This window comes from Caretta caretta, chromosome 4, assembly GCF_965140235.1.
Source record: "Caretta caretta isolate rCarCar2 chromosome 4, rCarCar1.hap1, whole genome shotgun sequence".
Lineage (NCBI taxonomy): Eukaryota > Metazoa > Chordata > Testudines > Cheloniidae > Caretta > Caretta caretta.
In genome coordinates this window covers 39,434,920-39,454,457 of record NC_134209.1, presented here as the reverse complement: position 1 = coordinate 39,454,457, position 19,538 = coordinate 39,434,920, and the positions used below count along the sequence as shown (strand labels likewise).

Here is a 19,538-nt window from a genome sequence, read left to right as displayed (position 1 = left end):
AACTTTTATTTTTTTTCAAATTAAATGCAACAAAAATAAATTAAACTCAACGTACAAATAGCAGGAGTGTAAACAGAAATAATGAGAAAAACAGTTCAAGAGAGGCACTTAAACCCATTTTTCAGAAAATAAATAAAGTAAATATTTCACTTTGGCCTTTTGCGCTAAGTAGGTTAAATTCATTCAGTAGATTGCATTCTCAGTAGACATTAAAGCATGTTAAGAAGTTCAGCGAAATGGTATGTGTTTAGCATTAAGAAAGTGCATTGTTTTGCTGAATGTAAAAGTGCTCTCAAAAAGTTAAGATTGAAATATCATATAGATGACTGCATTTTCTTTACAATGCTGTGTTCTCATTCTAATAATCCCCGTTGGCAGAGGTTTTACAGACAGACATTTGGCATGGAATTCATTCAATATTCATAAGAAAGTATTCTACATTGGCTCAAAAAACTGCATCGATCTGAGGCACTTACAATAGCCTCCATTACCATAGTATCTTAGTACTCACAATCAACACATTTATCCTTCCAACACCCCTGTCAGACAAGGAAGTACTGTCCCCATTTTACAGATGGGGAACTGAGGGGCAGAGAGACTCCCCAACGATCACAGAGGAAATCTGTGACAGAGCAGGGAATTGAATCTGGGTTTCAGGATAGCACCCTAACAACCAGACCATCTTCCACTTCACACACAAGGCCCGGTTCTGAAAATACGAATGCACATGGTTTGTTTTTTTTTACTCACATGCATAGTTCCACTGAACTACACATAAGAAAAAAAGATAAGCACATGCATAAGTTTCTGCGGGATTGGGATAATGGTAAACTGAGTGTGTAGGACCACTGGTGCAGAATTGTGTAGAACTCTGTCTCCTAGCTTCTTACAACATCTTTTTTTCTGACACAATGTTAAAAATTATGGTTATAAAAATAAGTGATGCCACAGAAATTGTACAAATGAAAAAGCACTGCCCAAATAGCAATTTTATAAGGGCTTTATTTTATCCATGACATCATTCACATCTCTGACTAGCAGCTCTCATAAGATGAGTTCACCAGCTGATTATCAGTTATCTACATATTTTAAATTATACTTAGTGTAAAATCTTCAAACCCATACCCATTGTTTCTTAAACGCCCTTCCCACAGTTTCACTTAATTAACTAACCAGTTTATCAAGAAGTCTTTTCTCACATTTAGCCTCAGGTGAACTTGTATATTTAATCAACCAGGATACCGAAGGATAAGCATGCACAAACCAGTCAGACAAACAACCAGTTCTACAAACCATTCTTCCTGAAGGAAAAAATAACAATCATATAACGAAAGTGAGGTTGATGAAGAACAACTTGACATCCCATCACATTCTCAGGCCTGAAATGCACTGGAAATCACTTTGCAGTGGTTAGAAAGACAAGAAGAAAGTGATGCAGTAAACCATGCTGCAGTTACTCACTGCACCTACTGTATTTTTGGTATTTTCAATTTTATGAACTTTTTGATTTGATGAATTCCTCAATCCTCAACGAGTTTGTAAATGTTGGTTCTACTGTACAGTAAGAGTGATGACTAAATTACTTCAGCTTCTTGTATTGATAAGACTGATAATCAGAACTCACCATTATTTCACCACTCTAACATGTGTTGCTTACTTTTTTTGTTTCCTTTAGCTCTTCTTCAGCCCATTACACTTGGAACAGTCTCAACATTTGCCAAGTGCACTCCCACACGACTCCCTCCTACTCACTACTTAAAGCTAACCAGTTTCCAGGAAGCATGTGTCTGTGAAAATCCTCTCATAACCCACTTGTCTGCTACTTGTTTTACCTGTACCGTACAATAAAAATGCCTCTAGTTTGAGAGCGTGATGTGGTCTAAACATATGTCTAGCTCACATGAACTAACCCCAGCTCTGATAGTGAATCAACCTACAGCCTTGACCAAGTCACACTGCCTCATCTTCCTCGTTTGTTAAATGGGTGTGATAATACCTACTTGTCAACCTCAAAGAGGTATGATGATTAATTAACATTTACAAAATGATTTGAGAATGAAAATTGCTACTTATGTCCCAAGTATGATGATGATGACGATAATGATTAATAACTCTCTAGGACACATTATTTCCTCTTTTTGACATATGCATTTTCACTGTTATAAGGTGCATTGTGTATCTATATTGCTATATAAATGATAAATAATAAATAACGTGCATGTTCCGTATTTGTGTCAAAATCGCTCAAGACAGTTCTGTATCAGCTGTTCAAACCACAGGGAAACTGTATCTAGCGCTGCTGGGTTTTAAGGACTTTCCAAAACATCTGAAAGCAGAACATTTAACTACGCAGTATCAAGATTGTAATCTTCAAACGGTTTACTCAGCTCAACACAGTCTTTGTAATCTGCATAGGGAGAGAAGCCAAAGTTCTCTAAAACGTAACTTGTATATAGATTGTTAGATCATCAAGCCAGAAGGGAGCAATGTGATCATCTGGTCTGACCTCCGGCATAAGACAGGCGATAGACTTCCCCAAATTAATTCCTGTTTGAACTAGAACATATATTTTAGAAACACATCCACTCCTGATTTAAAAACTGCCAATGATGGAAAATCCACCACAAACCTCGGAGTAAGTTATTCCCATGGTTATTTACGCTCAATGGTAAAAATGTGTGCCTTATTTCAAGTCTGAATTTGTCTACCTTCAACTTCCACCAACTGGATCATGTTATACCTTTGTCTGCTAGATTGAAGAGCCCATTGTCAAAAGTTTTGTTCCCTATGTAGCTACTTACAGAGTTTGATGCAAGTCACCCTATAATCTTCTCTTTGATAAAATAAACAGATCACTCCATTATCTTCTCTTTCATAAAATACACAGCTTGAGCTCCTGGAGTTTCTCATTTTAAGGCATGGTTTCTGAGCCTTTAACCACTCCCACGGTTCTACTTTGAACTCTCTCCAATTTTTCAACATCCTTCTTGAATTGTGGACACTGTTCACAGTACTTCACAATTAATTCTAAGTTACATCTGGTAATAGATCAGTTGCATATGTATTTGTCAATTTTTTTCCACTAAGAACTCCAAAAACAGCCACAGACATTAATTACTGACCAGTACATTATTTCTAGAAAGTTATACAAAATGTATCGGTGCTGAACATCTAGAGACATTCAGATACTACAGTGATTTGTGCCAACATAACAAGAAAGATAAAATAAAATGTGGCAAGAAGGATGTGTTCAGCTGTTACAAGAATATCTAAATGTCACTAAATGTACAGTTAAAAAAACCCAAGCCTATTGTTTAACAAGGAAATTACTAAATATTTGGTTTCTAAGGAGCCAATTACTATCAAAGACAAGAAAAAGAAAATAAGGAGTCCCAGGAAGAGTATAGTTGCAGAATTTGCTGTGCATCCACCATAGGGAAGCAGTGTTCAGTTCACCTAATCTGATAAAGTTAAAAATGCTGCACAGTCACATTTATCTGATGTTTCTGTTTAAGAGACAGATTTGTTTTAGAGATTAAAGGGACATCTTGAGAGCTAGTGAATTTCAAAACGTAAGTTGAAAGTAGTTTCAACTGCTTCACAGCTCCATGAGTCTGCTCAGCAGTTTTTATGCTTTACAAATCACATTTTCCTATTTTAAAGATGTTTTTCTGTACCTCATACAAGCAAGTGAAACTGACTTACTGATTAGAGAGACCAAACAGCAAAACTAACTATACAAAGTGCTGTGAAATGCATGAAGTCAATAAACTAAAAATTGGGAAGCCACCCCTTCTTTCACATCTCTTTCAGTTATAGCAACATTTGGCCGAAGTTCTGAAAAAACTTCAAAATGTGAGTAACTTTACACATGTGAGTAATTCCATTATATCTGGGTGTAAAGTTACTCACTTGTGTAGGTGTCTGCAGGATTTGCACAGCCTTAGCTGTTACTTAGAAGTAAAACATTTTTAGGCCACAGTGTGATATTTTCAGTTGACAGTGTCCCTAAAATTTGGGTGCCTAAAATTTAGACAACTGCGTACATACTTCTACATCTAAATATAAATGACTTCCTAATTTGATTGAAGTCAGTGGGAGCTGCAGGTCTTCAGCTCCTCTGAAAATCAATTTATTTGGGTGCCAAATTACAGAGTTAGGTGCTCAGCTTAAAAAATAAAAAGTTACCTACATTTTTGTAACTGTTGTTCTTTGAGATATGTTGCTCATGTTCATTCCATTGGGAATGTTCACGCCCACACGCACAGTTGTCGGAGATTTTTGCCTTAGCGATACCCATAGGGTCGGCTGTAGCGCCCTCTTGAATGCTGCGCTCAAGCGCTGGTATATTAGGCGCTGCTGATCCTATGCCCTCTCAGTTCCTTCTGGCCGGCAACCCACAACAGGTAGGAGGGCAGGTAATGGAATGGACATGAGCGACACATCTCGAAGAACAACAGTTACAAAAAGGTAGGTAACCATTTTTTCTTCTTCGAGTGCTTGCTCATGTCGATTCCATTCTAGGAGACTCACAAGCAGTGTCTTTGGAAGTGGGCTCAAAGTCCACAGTTTAGCGGCTTACAATACTGCTCTGCATCATCCCTGGGTCTGTTGGGTAAATGCGTAATGGGCCATGAACGCGTGGATGGCTGACCAGGTGGCCGCCCTACAGATGTCCTGGATAGGCACTTGGGCTTGAAAAGCTGCCGAAGAGGCTTGCGCACTGGTTGAGTGGGTGGTGACAATTGCTGGAGGTGGCATCTTTGCCTAATCAAAGCAGCAGTGAATATAGGCAGTGATCCAAGAAGCAATTCTTTGAGCGGACACTGGATGACTTTTCATCCTGTTGGCCACTGTGACGACAATTGCATTGACTTGCAGAATGTCTTGGTCCTTTCAATGTAAAAGGCTAGTGCTCTCCTGACATCTAGGGAATGCTGCAGATGCTCCTCCTCCTCCTCCTTACGTGGCTTTGGAAAAAAGACAGGCAAGTAAATGTCCTGGCCCGTATGAAACTGCGAGACCACCTTGGGCAGGAAAGCCGGGTGTGGCCGCAGCTGGACCCGGTCTTTTCAGAAGACCGTTTAGGGTGGTTCCATAAGACTGTTTAGGGTAAGCGCCCTCATCTTGGAGACCCAGCGGGCGGATGTTATTGCAACTAGGAACGGGACCTTCCAGGACAAGAGAAGGAGAGAACAGGAAGCCAAAGGCTCAAAGGGGGTCCCGTGAGCTGTGACACCACAAGATTCAGGTCCCAGGGTGGAATGGGGTCCCTGATGTGCAGGTAGAGGCACTCAAGGCCCTGGAGGAACGTGGCAGTTATGTCCTGGGCGAAAACTGACCTGCCCTCGAGCAGTGGACGGAAGGCCGAAATAGCAGCCAAGTGGACCTTGATAGATGAAAAGGGACAGGCCTTGCAGCTTGAGATGCAGAAGGTAGTCCAGGATCAACTGCAGCGAGACCCGCTCAGGTCGACTGCCTTTGTCCAAGGTCCAATAAGTGAACCGCTTCCATTTGGCCAGGTAAGTCGCTGTGGTGGAGGGCTTTCTGCTGCCCAACAGGCCCTGAGCACTCCAGCTCCTCCACATTTAACCATGTAGCAGCCAAGCCATCAGATGCAGCGCGGCCAGGTTCAGATGCAGAAGACTGCCATGGTTTTCGGACAGCAGGTCCAGCCTGAGCAGCAGCCATAATGGAACAGCCACTAAGAGGTCCAGCAGCATGCTGAACCAATGCTGGCACAGCCTAGCCGGTGCTATGAGGATTACCTTCACCTTCTCCTGATTGATTTTCATGAGGACTCTGTGAATCAGCGACACCGGAGGGAAGACGTACAACAGAGCCCCCGACCACAGAAGCAGAAAAGTGTCCAACAGGCTCGGAGCCTCTGTCGATCCCCCGAATTGCGCTGCAAACGTGGCATTTCCTGTTTTGCCTGGACACGAACAGGTCCACCTGGGGAGTTCTGCACCTATGGAAGATGAAGCTGGCCACTTCCGGATGGAGGGACCAGTCGTGACGGGATGAGAAGGTCCTGCTGAGGGCAATCTGCCAAAGCGTTCCTGGCCTCGGGGAGTTGTGTGGCTTCTTCCAACCCTGATGCAGGATTTTACCACTATGTGAGTGACGATAATATGTGGACTGGGACCCTGACCACACAGTCCAGGCTGTGTCTATTGGGGACATAGACCGACACCAGCCACAACAGTAGCGGTCTAGGTGGAGCTGCGCGTGCTGGACTACCTAAGTGCAGGCCACCATGTGGCCCAATCATTGTAGGCACGTGAGAGCGGTGGTGAGAGGGTAAGCTTGCATGAGATCAGGTCTGCCAGGGCTTGGAACTGAGCTTCGGGGAAGAAGACTCTATTGGCCTGAGTAGAGTCAAGGACTGCTCCAATAAACTCTATGCATTGTACAGGCATTAAGGTTGATTTTTTCTCGTTTATCAACAGCCCCAGGTTGTGACAGGTGGAGCAAATCAGATTGAGATGCCGCTGCACCTGATGCCGGGACCAGCCCTTTATTAGCCAGTCGTCGAGGAATGGATACATTTGCATCCCTCAGAGCCTCAGATAAGCAGCCACTGGCGCTATGCGCTTTGTAAACACTTTTGGGGCTGACGAGAGATGGAAGGGCAGTGCTGTGAACTGAAAATGGCAGTGGCCCAACACAAAATGGAGGAAATGCCTGTGCCCCAGGAAAATGGAAATATAAGTCCTTTAAGTGGAGGGCAGCATACCAGTCTCCTGGACCCAGGGAGGGAATAATGGAGGCCAGAGAGACCGTGTAAAACTTTAACTTCCTGAGAGACTTGTTGAGGTGGTGCAGGTCTAAAATGGGTCTGAGGCTCCCTTTTGCTTTTGGGATTAGGAAATAGCGGGAGTAGAACCCTTTTTTCCTCAAGTCTGGAGGGACCTCCTCTACTGCCCCCAGGCATAGGAGGCTCTCGACTTCCTGAACAAGGAGTTGCTCGTGAGAAGGGTACCTGAAGAGGGACGGGGAAGGGGAGTGGGAGGGAGGGTTGGCCACGAACTGCAGGGTGAAGATATTATGTCGAGCACCCAACGGTCCGAGGTCAGCCACGTCCAGGCTGACCGGAAGGAGTGCAGCCGGTTGAGGAAAGGGGGGAGGATCCTGGGAAGTGACTGGGGCGCCATCCTCGGGTGCATCCTCATAACGCCCGCTTCTGGCTTCCTTGGCCTCTGGAAGAACCAAGCTGGGCAGAGGCACAGGAAGATGAAAGGTGAAGCCATTAAAATCCTTTGTCTCTGTCCTTCTTCCTGTAGCAGATGGACCAGGAGACACCCCAGGACCTCAACGGAGGCGGACAGAAAGGCTTTCTAGCCTGCTGAGGGGTGTGAAGGCCCAAGGAACGGAGGGTGGCATGGGAGTCTTTAAGGCCGTAGAGCTGTGCGTCGGTCAGAGCACGGCTCCCTCAAACAGAAGGTCCTGAAGGGTAGTCTCCATCTCCTGGGACAGCCCAGAGGACTATACCCAAGAGCTGCATCTCATGACCATCGCAGAGGTGACTACCCTGGCCGCTGAGTCCATAGCGTCCCAGGTCATCTGGAAGGCGCCTCTCGCCACCGCTTTGCCCTCGTCCACCAAGGCGGCTCACTCCTTGGCTCGGTCCTGTGAAGGCCCTCTTTAAACTTGCTAATGGAGTCCCACAGTTTGAAGCTGTACCTGCCTAGCAGGGCCTGATAGTTAGACACCCAAACTTGCAGGCTGGCTGTCAAATCAATTTTCCGGCCAACCAAGTCCAGCCTCTTGGCATCTTTATTTTTTGGCATGTTGCTCGCCTGTCCCTTTCATTCACGGCAGATATGACCAGGATCCCTCTGGAGGATGGGTGTACAGGTACTCAAACCCCTTTGTGGGGATATAGTACTTCTTTTCCGCTTTCTTGGAGGTAAGCAGAATGGAAGACGGGGTCTGCCACACCGACTAGGCAATTTTAAGGACCTGTGGGTGGAAGGGCAATGCGATCCAGCCCAGGGTGGAGGAGGGTATAACATTAACGAAGTTGTTGGACTCCTCCACTAACTCCTCAACCTCCAAGTTCAGGTTGGCAACCACTCTTTTGAGCAGGGCCTGGTGCTCCCGGAAGTCGTCGGGGGCACTGCTCGTTAGCGAGGGGCCCGCCACCGCTTTGTCCGGAGACGAAGAAGATGATCGCATGGCAGGGGGAGGGGCGGCTGCCTCTTGCTCATTGGGGCCCACTGTGTTGTCCCTGCATCGGATTTGGCACTGTGCTGACTCAGGTGCCAGCTGTGCCGGGGGCAGCTTGTCTGATGCAGCCTGGGAGGAATGGTGGGAGTACAGGACCGGCATAATAGGTACCCCCCATGGGTTCCACTACTGCCACTGAGCAGGCCATTGCCCCTACCTCCATGCCACCGCTGCAGGAGCCGCACTGCTCTTGTGGGTCAGTGGCATTTTGCCTTTTATAGATGAGGGGCTGAACTCCCCTTCAGGCTTGGACCATTGCCCTTCTGGTGACCAGGGAGGAGCCATAGATGCCTGAGTCTGCCAACTGCCCCTCTCTGGTGACCGGTAAGGACAGGGTGAGGACCAATGTTGCACAAAGAGTGGTACCAGGCAGCTGGAGACTGGTGTTGCAACTGGGAACGATCCCACACCAAGGGGGATTGACGCCTGGGAGACCGCCTAGGTGATGGAGATCTGTGAAGTGGCGAACTCTGGTGGGATGCCTGACAGTACGATGGGTACGGGGATTGGCGTTGTGACTCAGGTGTCCTGTGCCTTGCAGGCGGAGACCTTGGCTTCAGGGACCTGTGTTTTCTAATCAGGGACCAAAGCTGCGGTGATGCGGACCAACACCTGTGGTCCAGGGATTGGGAATGCTCTGCTGTTTTAGTTGGCAGCCCCATAACTGGCTTGCCCTTAGATGCCGGGGCCTGGCTTGATGTCTGCAGTGCCGATCGGCCTTTCCACTGGGCCTGCTTCGGGCACGGATGACCCTACAAGGGGCCAGAACCCCCTGCTGCTCCCAGAAGTCGGAGATGGGTCCCTGGCTGGGCCAATCACTCTAACTCCTGAACAACTACTCTAACACTTAACTTAAAGGTCTAACTAAATACCTATCAACTAACAACAAAGGAGACAGAACAATAGACTGTAAGAACTGCTAATGCTCTTGTGATGCCAGACAAGGTGCTCCAACCAACCGTCATGGGCGGTAGGAAGGAACTGAGAGGGCATCGGGTCAGCAGCACCTAATATACCAGTGCAAGAACATGGAACTCAAGAAGGTGCTATAGCCGATCCTACGGGTACTGCTAAGGCAAAAATCTCTGACTGTGCACATGGGCGCACACAAACATAGAATGGAACTGACATGAGCAGGCACTCGAAGAAGAAACCAAGTTTGGCAATTTTGGCCTAAAGGAAGTCAGTGGCTCAAATTCAGTCCTGGCAATAATGGATGCAACTCTCATTGATTTCAGCCTTGGATGAATTTGGTCCAATGTGTTTTGCTTTAAAGGAAACAAAGACTTATAACAAGTTATGTTCATGCTTGAATACTGATCATTTAATTTAAAAGCAATTGGGGAATAAAGAGTAACTTTAATTATTTTTTAACATGTGTTCTTAATATTAATCAGTAATCAATCATTCTAGAATTTAATTTCTACCAAAGAAAAACAATATATTTTTCCTTTCCTCATCAGGGAAGCACATTACCTGAGTAGCTTTATTGTTCTGTGAATTCCCATGGAAACCACCTACTAAGACTTAAAATTAAGTACATGCTAAAATCCCACTGACTTCCAGAGGAACACTTTCCTGAATCGGGCTGTAAATTACAATAATCCCAGACAACTAAAATTAGAAAGCTTTCTAGTATTTTCACTTTTCAGCACATTATCTTATAGCATCCCCAACTGGGTTAGGCTCTTCAAAGAATAACACACAGGTCCACATGAACTTACAGGTCCATCGGCAAGGATTCTGTTGCAGGATCTCCCTGAGCAATAAACATGAAAGAAGGCAGAAGGACATTTTGTGTAGACTATTCTTGTAAAGTCTTTCCTTCCAAATGTATAAAGTATGTAAAGAAAAATTATGAATAACGCTATTCAGATGTCTCAATGAACTGATGATAACATAGGCCAAACAGGTGTCATGACACAAGCCAATCAAGTTTCATTCTTGTGGTGGTTACCACTTCTTTGTAAGAACACCTTGCAGGGTGTGCATAGCCCCTTATACTCAGTGATCAGCACAGTATGTATTCTCTCCTTTTTTCTCCAGATGACAAAACTGTAATCATGGATATGAAGCTCAACAGCTTTCAGATGGCAGCGGTAGAGTTCTATATATCATCGTTTTCCTATGTTAAATTCTTTGTATTAAGTAGACACAAGTTAAAATTATCGTAGATTTTTAGATTGTATTACTGGTAGCTCTCCAGTGTAGCTTTAGGTAGCTCTGAAATCCAACTTTACTGTAATATGTCTAATATTCATACCCTACACTGTAGATACACACAAATAATTAAATAATAAACTATACTGTGCTTTGAAAATGTAATATACTCTGTAAGTGCTATTATTATTGTTGTTGTTAAAACTATAACAGTACATATAAAAATATAATGCCATACAATGTAAGGCTACACACACACACACGAGTTTTTGTCTTACAATACAAATGTTACCGATTTCTATTTCTTATAGACTTAAAGTGCCAGATCTGTGAGTGCTAACTTGTGCAAAAAAAATCAGTGCAGACATGGCAACTTGGCTTTTAACTCAGTTAACAGTTCCAGTTCAACCCCAGGCACACCAATGGATTTTAACTTGAGCCATTAACCAGAGTTAAAAACCAAGTCACTATGTATTCAAAGCTATTTTAACTGGAGTTAGTTAATGGGGGTGAGCTAACCAAAGTTAAATTTGCAGCGTAGACAAATAACAACAGGGCTGGCCTTACCATGAGGCAAACAGAGGAGGCCGCCTCAGGTGCCAGACTGTGGGGGGTGCCACTAGGACCCAGAGTGTAGAAAATTATGTCTGCTGCTGGTGCATATGTATTCTCTCTGCTCTAGATCCACAGAGATGGTGGAGTGCTGTGCTGGAGGAAGGAGGGCACAAGAGACATAACAGGCAGGCAGGCAGGAGAAAAAGTGAGAGGGGAATAACAGAAAGCAGCAGCAGCTGCAAGGAGAGAGAGGAGGAGGAGCCTCTTATAGCACCTCTCTAGCTCCTCCAGGAGCCTGGACTGATTAACACCAGCTTCTCCGGAAGCTTCCTGTTTCCTGCTGCTTCCCTGAACCCAACTGAGGAGAACAGGCAGTCAACTGAATTAGTAGGAGCCAGTTAGACCCTTAAGACGCTGATATCTTCCCTCACTCAGGCCCTGCTACCAGCCTGCTTATTTGTCCCCCTTCAATTGAGTGTTGAGAGCCACTATAGCTGGCACAGAACAGCAGTCATGAGTGAAAGAAGAAAATGCCCCTCTGGGGCAGCATTCAGAAAAAGAAAGCAAGCAAAGGAAGCTTTTCTATCTAAGCAGGAAGAAGCTCTCCTGAGATACACAGACACAAACGTTCACGGTGAGTCTTCTGGCCCCAGTGGGGATGTGAGTGATGAGGAGATGCCTGATCTTCCAGTTAGTCAGAGTGCAGGTGACCTGGAAGCTACTGCAGCATCCATATCTCCATCTCAAATGGATGTAACCATTCCTGAAGAAAAGTGTAGATCAGAGAAGAGTGTGGTGGAGGTGCAAGAAACAGCTGCTGGTAAGTTTAGTTCCTTAAGTCTAGATGATCCAGGACTGTGGACCCACTGAGCAGTAGCCTGAGGGACTTCCTTGTTCTGCATGGGCCACAACAAGTGAAAAACTTCATGTTCCCGAAAGACAATGAAAACAGAAGAGTCCATCCAACACATTACTAGCATGAAATCCCCAATGGTGACAAAGTGGAGAGACCATGGCTTATGTACTCAAAACCCAAGAATGCTGCATACTGTTTTTGTTGCAAACTCTTCCAGTCTAGTGTTCCAGCCACACTGGGTTCTACAGGAACAAAGGACTGGAAAAATCTGGCTAGAAATCTGGCAAGCCATGAGAAGGCAGCAAATCACCAGAGAGCATTCCATAGGTGGAAAGAGCTTGAGATGAGACTAAGGTTAAAGGCCACCATAGATGATCAGCATCAAGAGAAGATTGCATCGGAGTCTCTTTACTGGTAAAATGTTCTGAAAAGGCTCATTGCCATTGTGAGAATGCTTGCTACCCAAAACCTAGCACTGCGTGGCACTTCAGATCAGCTGTAGGTGCCAAACAATGGAAACTGCCTTAAAATTGTGGAGCTGATGGCTGAGTTTGATGCTGTACTCCAGGAGCATCTAAGAAGAGTCACCACCCAAGAAATGTACACACACCACTACTTTGGAAAAACCATTCAAAATGAGATCATACAGTTCCTGGCAACAAAAGTCAAACAGAAGATTGTGGCAGATCTGGAGTCAGCAAGATATTACTCTGTTATTCTGGACTGCACACCTGACATCGGCCATACAGAACAAATGACTTTAATGGTGCGTTTTGTAACAACAACAGAACGTAGTGAAAATGTCCCTGCAAATGGTGACTGTCAGAGAGCATTTTCTAGAATTTATTGACATGGATGATACTACAGGAGCTGGTATGACAAATGTGCTTCTTAAAAAGCTGGAAGATATGGGAATTGCGATAGCTGACATGAGAGGTCACGTAAAACTTATCAATGAAATTGTTGTTAATTGTTCACTTTATTAATATAACTTCATAAGCAAAGTTTTATGAATGAAACAACATTCATTCATAAAACCGGTTACCCCAATAACTGGCTAATTGAGTTTCACTTTCAATCTAATTGCTGCTCAAATCACTGAAACTTACACTGTTTCAACATGGTAACTTCTGTGCACTGTTTGCCATTCCTTACACTTGTCCATATTGTAATTCAAACGCCATTTTAAAATGCTCACTTCATTTTGTAAAAGCTTGCTGCAACCTTCATTTTTGCAAAACCAGCCTGTAATCTCATTAGTTTAGTTTAGATGTGTGAATGAAGTATTTATGGATGATGGAATCAACCTCCAGCCCCAGCCTGTCCTGATGAAATAAAGTGTAAACACCCAACGGCTGAGGATGCAGACAACAGCCCTGACAAAGTAAGAGGAGTCCATCCTCAAAAGAAAAGAAGAAAAGTACAACTGAAGAAACATCAAAGCCAGGTCCCAGGCTGAAAGTCATGTCTGCAATTGACGGGTGATCAATCACACTGGACCCAGAGGTAGCGTGATACAGCAAGACCTATAGACTCTGGATTCAACTAAAGCCTACAAAAAGGATGGGTGAGATCGAAGACTTTGAAGGTAACATTCTGCTGCCAACATGGAAGGGCATCGGTGCATGCCCAACAGAGACCCAGCTCTTCCTTGTGCCCAGCTTTCCTGGCCAGTTAGCGGTCACAAGCTATGAACCCAAGCCACGAACTCAAGCTACATTCATGACTGGTAACTATACAGCAGCTGCAGAACCTGTGTGTGTGTATGAACGAATGTGTGAATGAATGTGAAACTGAATGAAATGTTATAGCTATAACTGACTGCCTACTTATGATTCTTTTTGTATTCACAATAAATGCGACATTTTGTCTTATCCCCTTTAATAAGATCCTGCTGGTTTTTATTTTATTGGTATAACAGGGCTGTGATAATGGTGCCAACATGAGAGGAAAGAACAGAGGAGTGCAGACACGGATCCGAGAGTTAAACCCTCGAGCTTTTTTTGTCCCATGCAGTTCTCATTCATTGAACTTAGTGGTCAGTGATGCAGCATCAGCTTCTAGTGAGGCTGCTGAATTTTTTAATGTAATTCAAAGCATCTATGTATTTTTCTCTGCATCAGCTCATCAACGGCAAATTTTGAAGCAACATCTGGGAACATCCTCTTTGACACTGAAACCACTGAGTGCCACATGATGGGAAAGTCGAGTGGAGGCGATAAAGTCTATCAAACACCAAATTGGGAAGATAGATGATGCCATAGTTGCCATTATGGAGGATAATGCTATGACAGGAACTGTTCGTGGGAGAACAGTGGCAGAGGGAAATGGAATCACCAGAAACATACATAACTTCAAATTTCTGTGTGGCTTAGTGTGGTGGCATGACATACTGTTTGAAATAAATGTAGTAAGCAAGAGACTCCAAGGTGTTGACCTTGATATATCTGGAGCAATGGATCAACTGGAAAAAGCAAAAGTCATACCTACAGTCTTACCGGTCAGATGAGGGATTTCAAAATGTTCTGAAAAATGCACAGAAGTTGACAGAGGAACTTCACACTGAAGCTATTTTCCCACCCATTCAACAATACAAGAATCACCAAAGATGACAACATTTTGATTACGAGGCACGGGATAATCCCATAAGAGACCGCAAACAACAATTCAAAGTTGAATTCTTTAACCAGGTTGCTATATTGTGCAGTACAGTCAGTTGAAGAACGTTTCATACAGCTCAAGGACCACAGCAGTATATTTGGGATGTTGTATGATATTCCAAAACTCCTCACTATACCTGAAGAAGATCTACACCAGCAATGCAGGGCACTAGAGACAGTGTTGACACCCGACGACATCCGTGATACTGATGCGAGTGATTTAGGTGATGAACTAAAAGCCCTTTCAAGATACATTTCAGCAGGATCAATTCCAAAGGCTGTTCTGGAATATATGTGCACAAATAAAATGACCACCCTCTTTCCAAATGCTTTTGTTGCTCTGCACATACTTCTAACACTTCCTGTAACAGTTGCCAGTGGAGAACGCAGCTTCTCCAAGCTGAAGTTAATAAAAACACATCTATGCTCCACAATGACACAGGAGAGGCTGGTCAGTCCTGCAACCATTTCAAAAGAGCATGAGCTGGCCCAGAGTGTGGACCTTCAGGAAGCAGTTCAAATCTTTGCAACCAAGAAGGCACGGAAAGCATCAGTTTGATGATTCAAACAGATAAAAATGCTAGTGAAGAAAAGAAAGTTAACTTTCAAACGCCTGAACGATAAATGTAAGTGTTACTTAAAATTTTTGAACAAGGCATTTTAAGTTGTTAGCTCTCTTTTATTAGGGTAGGTAGCAGAGCAGTACCATGAGAGGAGTAGAACAGGAAGAAGGCAGAATTGAGACCTTTCAAAATTTTGGCCCCAGCAAGGGGGAATGGGGGAGTCATTTGAGCTCCCCGCCTCAGGTGCCAAAATGTTGTGGGCCAGCCCTGTATACTAAGAGATATGCTTCAGCTCAGCTGGAAGTTTTGCACTTGATACAGGAATAACTGGGTGAAATCTATGGCCTATGTTGTGCAGGAGGTCAGACTATGTCAACGTAATGCTCCTTCTTCGGGCCTTAAAATCTACAATTTTATGATTCTACAAATGGGGGTATTGCAGGGGTTCCCCTATGTCTTGGCAATTTCTGGCTGTCAGAATGGCTTGTAGGGGCTATTGCTCATCAGCATAGATTACTGCAGTTGGACCAGCGCTGAGCTGGCCAAGGCTTTTGCAGATGCTTTCAGACAGCTGTGCACATCAGAAGTGATTCACATCTACCGCAGCAGCACACCCAAGGTTCTGGCACTCCCTCTTTATTTTTTATAGACTGTTGTTCCTGAATATTCAATTGGGTTCATCGAGATCAGCTCAACTGTGAAAACTAAAGGAGGCAAAACACAAAGGAGGCTTATGGGAAAAGGAGTGAAACACGTCTCTCTTTACTGGCACAACTTGAATCAAAAACATGCGCTAACAGGCAGTGGCCAGGAGGAACTGACTTCGTTCCTTTGCCAGCCTCTCCCACAAGGTATTGTTGGGTGGTGACTTGTACCAGGAAAAAAAGATCCCACTACTCAGATAAGTAATTTTATATTTAAACCAGGAAATGATACCTTGTTCATAGTCTCATCACCATGTGAAAGGGAAAGTGAGTAGATTCTTTGCCAGGGCTGGTAACTTTTCAGAATAGCTTTGCAAGGCTACATTAAATCTATGATTTCTAATTTACCAGACTAATATCCGAGGCTATAAAAGCCAGAGCTGATTACGTTGAGTAATGCTCATTCTAACTCATGGTAGAGATATAGTTGTTCCAAATCCTAGTCTCTCCCAAGATTCACAGAAGAACAGAGCACATGCACCTGAATGGATGGTGAGCACAGTCCAGTACAGAAACTCATCTTTAGCACACTAAGGAGTAGGAAAGGAGAAAGAACTCATGAATTAAAAGCTATTAATTCTCGTTCCTAATGGGGAAATCTCTAATGGAACAATTCAGAAAGTACACACTGCCATATTGATACAGACTTTTGTGAGTGGTACTGCTAAGGATAATTTGGGAACCACTGCATTAGATATTACCTCGTGAAGAGCAAATTAATGCTTTCTTCACTAACCTCAATGGCTCTTAATTCATGAGCTCAAAAAGCTCAAATAAAATATAGTATATCCTTCTCCTGCAGTGCAAGGAGAACATGATTGCTGAGGAAGCCTAAACTTGGAGGTTTCCTAACTTTAGTTCTGTTATAATCTCAACCCTAACATTGCATTAGCATAGGTATTTTTCTTTGGTTGATGGCTTTTAATAATAAAGACAAAGCTTCTTAGGAAATACTGCATTATAAGCCTGATCCAACTCCTGTTGAAGTCAATCTGTCTTTGCACTGAGCTTAACTTTAGGCAGCCATTTTTTAAAAACCTGAGCCCAGGAGCACTAGCTGCATTATGTGCTTTCAACCACTACCACAACAGTGAGCACAAGCAAACATCTGGAAAAACTACCTACCTCTTCTTCTAAGGGGGAAAAAAGTAGTTTCAGAAGCCCTGTGCTAATTTCCACTCCTAAAAACTTAGCAGTTCAAACACACAAACTTGGATTGTGAAGAACCAGAGACATTCAGCAGATTCTTTTTAATTCACAGGATGGATTTTCACTTGCCAAAAACAAAAAACCAGCTAGTGCCTTATTTATGTGCATGACAGTCTCTCAATTTAAAAACTGGCATTGAAATACATAGTTCATCTCAATAACTTCAAATAGATTCATGGTGATGTACAAATGAATCCTACGTAAGGATTTCTTGTACGGCACTCACAATCATATTGTTAAATATAATAATTTATGAACTTACTTTGACCTGAGGGTATGATTTTTTGTTCTTTTCACTAGAAGCACCTGGAAGTCCACCATGCGAAGGCCCTTCACACACATATCTGAAACGAAACCCTCTCTGTGGAGATTGAAAAGAAAAAGAAAAACAAAAAAACCTTTGGAAATCATCATTTTAAAACAACTATCCACTGACAAATTGAAATGTTATGGCTGCTAATTCCTGAAACACACTCTGGATACTTCCAATAGGTGGCAAACAGTTTTATTCTTATTCACACACGTAGTGGCAGTAGGAATCTCTTCTCCCAATGCTGTTGTGATTATACAAAATGGACGTGGGTGCAGAGATCCCTTTTCACCCCAGAAACCAGTCAAAAGGTGGATGAAGGATTTAGAATAGTGAAGACACTCTCTTCATCATGGTAGTAGTCAAGAGATGGGGAGAGATAGAATAGGAGCCCCAACAGTGAAGGGAAGGTGAAGGGGGCGGGGAAAGAAAGAGTTCTTCTCCCTCTTACAGAATAGCAGCCATGAAACCAACAAGAATATCAATTTCACATTTCATTTCAGGAACATCATATTTTGGTATTTCTAAAAGAAGTTTTCCAGGGATCTTCAGTTCTCCAAGAAATTTGTTCCATATAGGAACAAAAGCAATTTCAAAAATACAGAAAGCCCTGGTGAACTGAAATCCATGAGATCCGGTGTGCTGTATTTATGAACACTTTCCCTTTATTTATTTCTGTAAGTGGGGGAAAGGAGTAGGAAGTGTCCAAGTTGAGAAAGTTGCACAAAATAATTCACTTTTATGATTAGATTACTTTTACACTAGACATAAAACATGAGTGGACACTGAAAATTTTTGCCAGCTTACAGTGATTGCCACCGGAAAGTCAGCCTTTACCAACAATAACCACACCATCGTAACCAAGATAACACAATTTATCTGCGGTTCTAAGGTTAAGCTTATACACATGGGTCAGATCCTCAAAATGTATAAATCAGCATAACCCCAGTGAAGTAAATAAACATAAGATTTCAAAGGATTTATTCTATCAAAGAGAAATGTAAACAAGATGGTTCTAAGTCATTGCTATAGTCATTGACATACCAGGGATGAAAAAAACTACTGAAAATGAAAGCCACCTGGGAGAGGGGATTTGGGAGAGAGTAGTGTTTAATAACAGGTTTCAGAGTAGCAGCTGTGTTAGTCTGTATCCGCAAAAAGAAAAGGAGGAATTGTGGCACCTTAGAGACTGACCAATTTATTTGAGCATAAGCTTTCGTGAGCTACAGCCCACTTCATCAGATGCATGCAGGATCTACTACAAAGAAACGTTAACACACCTTTCACTGTAGTATTACAAATGGCACTACCTCTCTTATACTTTCAGTCAGGAAGGTTTCTCCTCTTTGGCCCCAATCCTGTGATTGACAGAGCTTTTTTGAGTTCAGTGTGATTCTAGGAAGTGCAGCAGCCTGCCAAGTAATGTCAACTATTGGGTTGTAACCTTAATCAGACAACATTTGCATGGTAGGATCAAGCTGCAGACATCTGACACCAGGTTCATCTGAATATAAGTGTTTGTCAGCCCACAGTTATTCACAGCGCTCACACAATTGCTCTTAAAATGAGTAATCAACCTCAAAGCCCCCGCAATATCTATCCTGCTAAAGACTTTGCTGTTTAAATACTTGTGCCTCATACAATGTTTGACTTTCACTACATACCCACAGAACAGACTGATACTCATGAAACACTAAGGTTAAAATTCACTTCAACACATTAAGGCAGAGCAATTGGGCTTTCTGCCTGTGAAGTGCCCAAGTAGGGGTTGGGGTTGTGGGAGCCAGGACTGAAATTCATTCCTGAATCTAGGGCTAGGGCTGCAGAACAGCCACACCAAAGCCACTGCAAACTGCCAAGGCCGCTGGATCCATGTAATTGCCTGTATAACCTTCCCTACCCGGCATTGTCCTGCCCCCATGACTGACTTATGTGGGGCCAGTGATGAGACTGCCTGCACAGTGCTCTGTCCATGACTCACCCTGCACAGCCACACTACAAACCTTAAATTGTCTGGTGCGCCTTGGGGCCTCTCTACAATGGGAGCCATGGGTGGGTTGGCCATTTTACAGCCATTGCACACTGTAGACCCAATCATGTATTTAAGGCACAGCCTGGCGTTTGGGATGATTCAGAACCACATGAGAAGCAGAATTGCTCCCAGAGCTCCTGGTGCACAGAGCATGCACCCCCCTGGTGTGCCAGGCCAGCCCAGTGCAAAGCTAGGGGTGGGGTCAGGGACCCACCTTCCCCCAACTTCCTTTGGGCTGATGTATGTTTTTAGATGTG

At 43.6% G+C, this 19,538-nt stretch overlaps 1 protein-coding gene across 5 annotated transcripts in view; it reads right to left on the bottom strand.

The window, feature by feature from the left end:
* NFKB1 (nuclear factor kappa B subunit 1) overlaps positions 1 to 19,538 on the bottom strand; it is a 94,479-nt gene that overhangs the window by 42,805 nt on the left and 32,136 nt on the right. For all 5 annotated transcript variants that reach the window (XM_048846864.2, XM_048846859.2, XM_048846863.2 and 2 more), the window contains exon 5: positions 17,202 to 17,300. In XM_048846864.2, the coding sequence (XP_048702821.1) occupies positions 17,202 to 17,300 (99 nt within the window). The remainder of the gene's footprint in view (positions 1 to 17,201; positions 17,301 to 19,538) is intronic.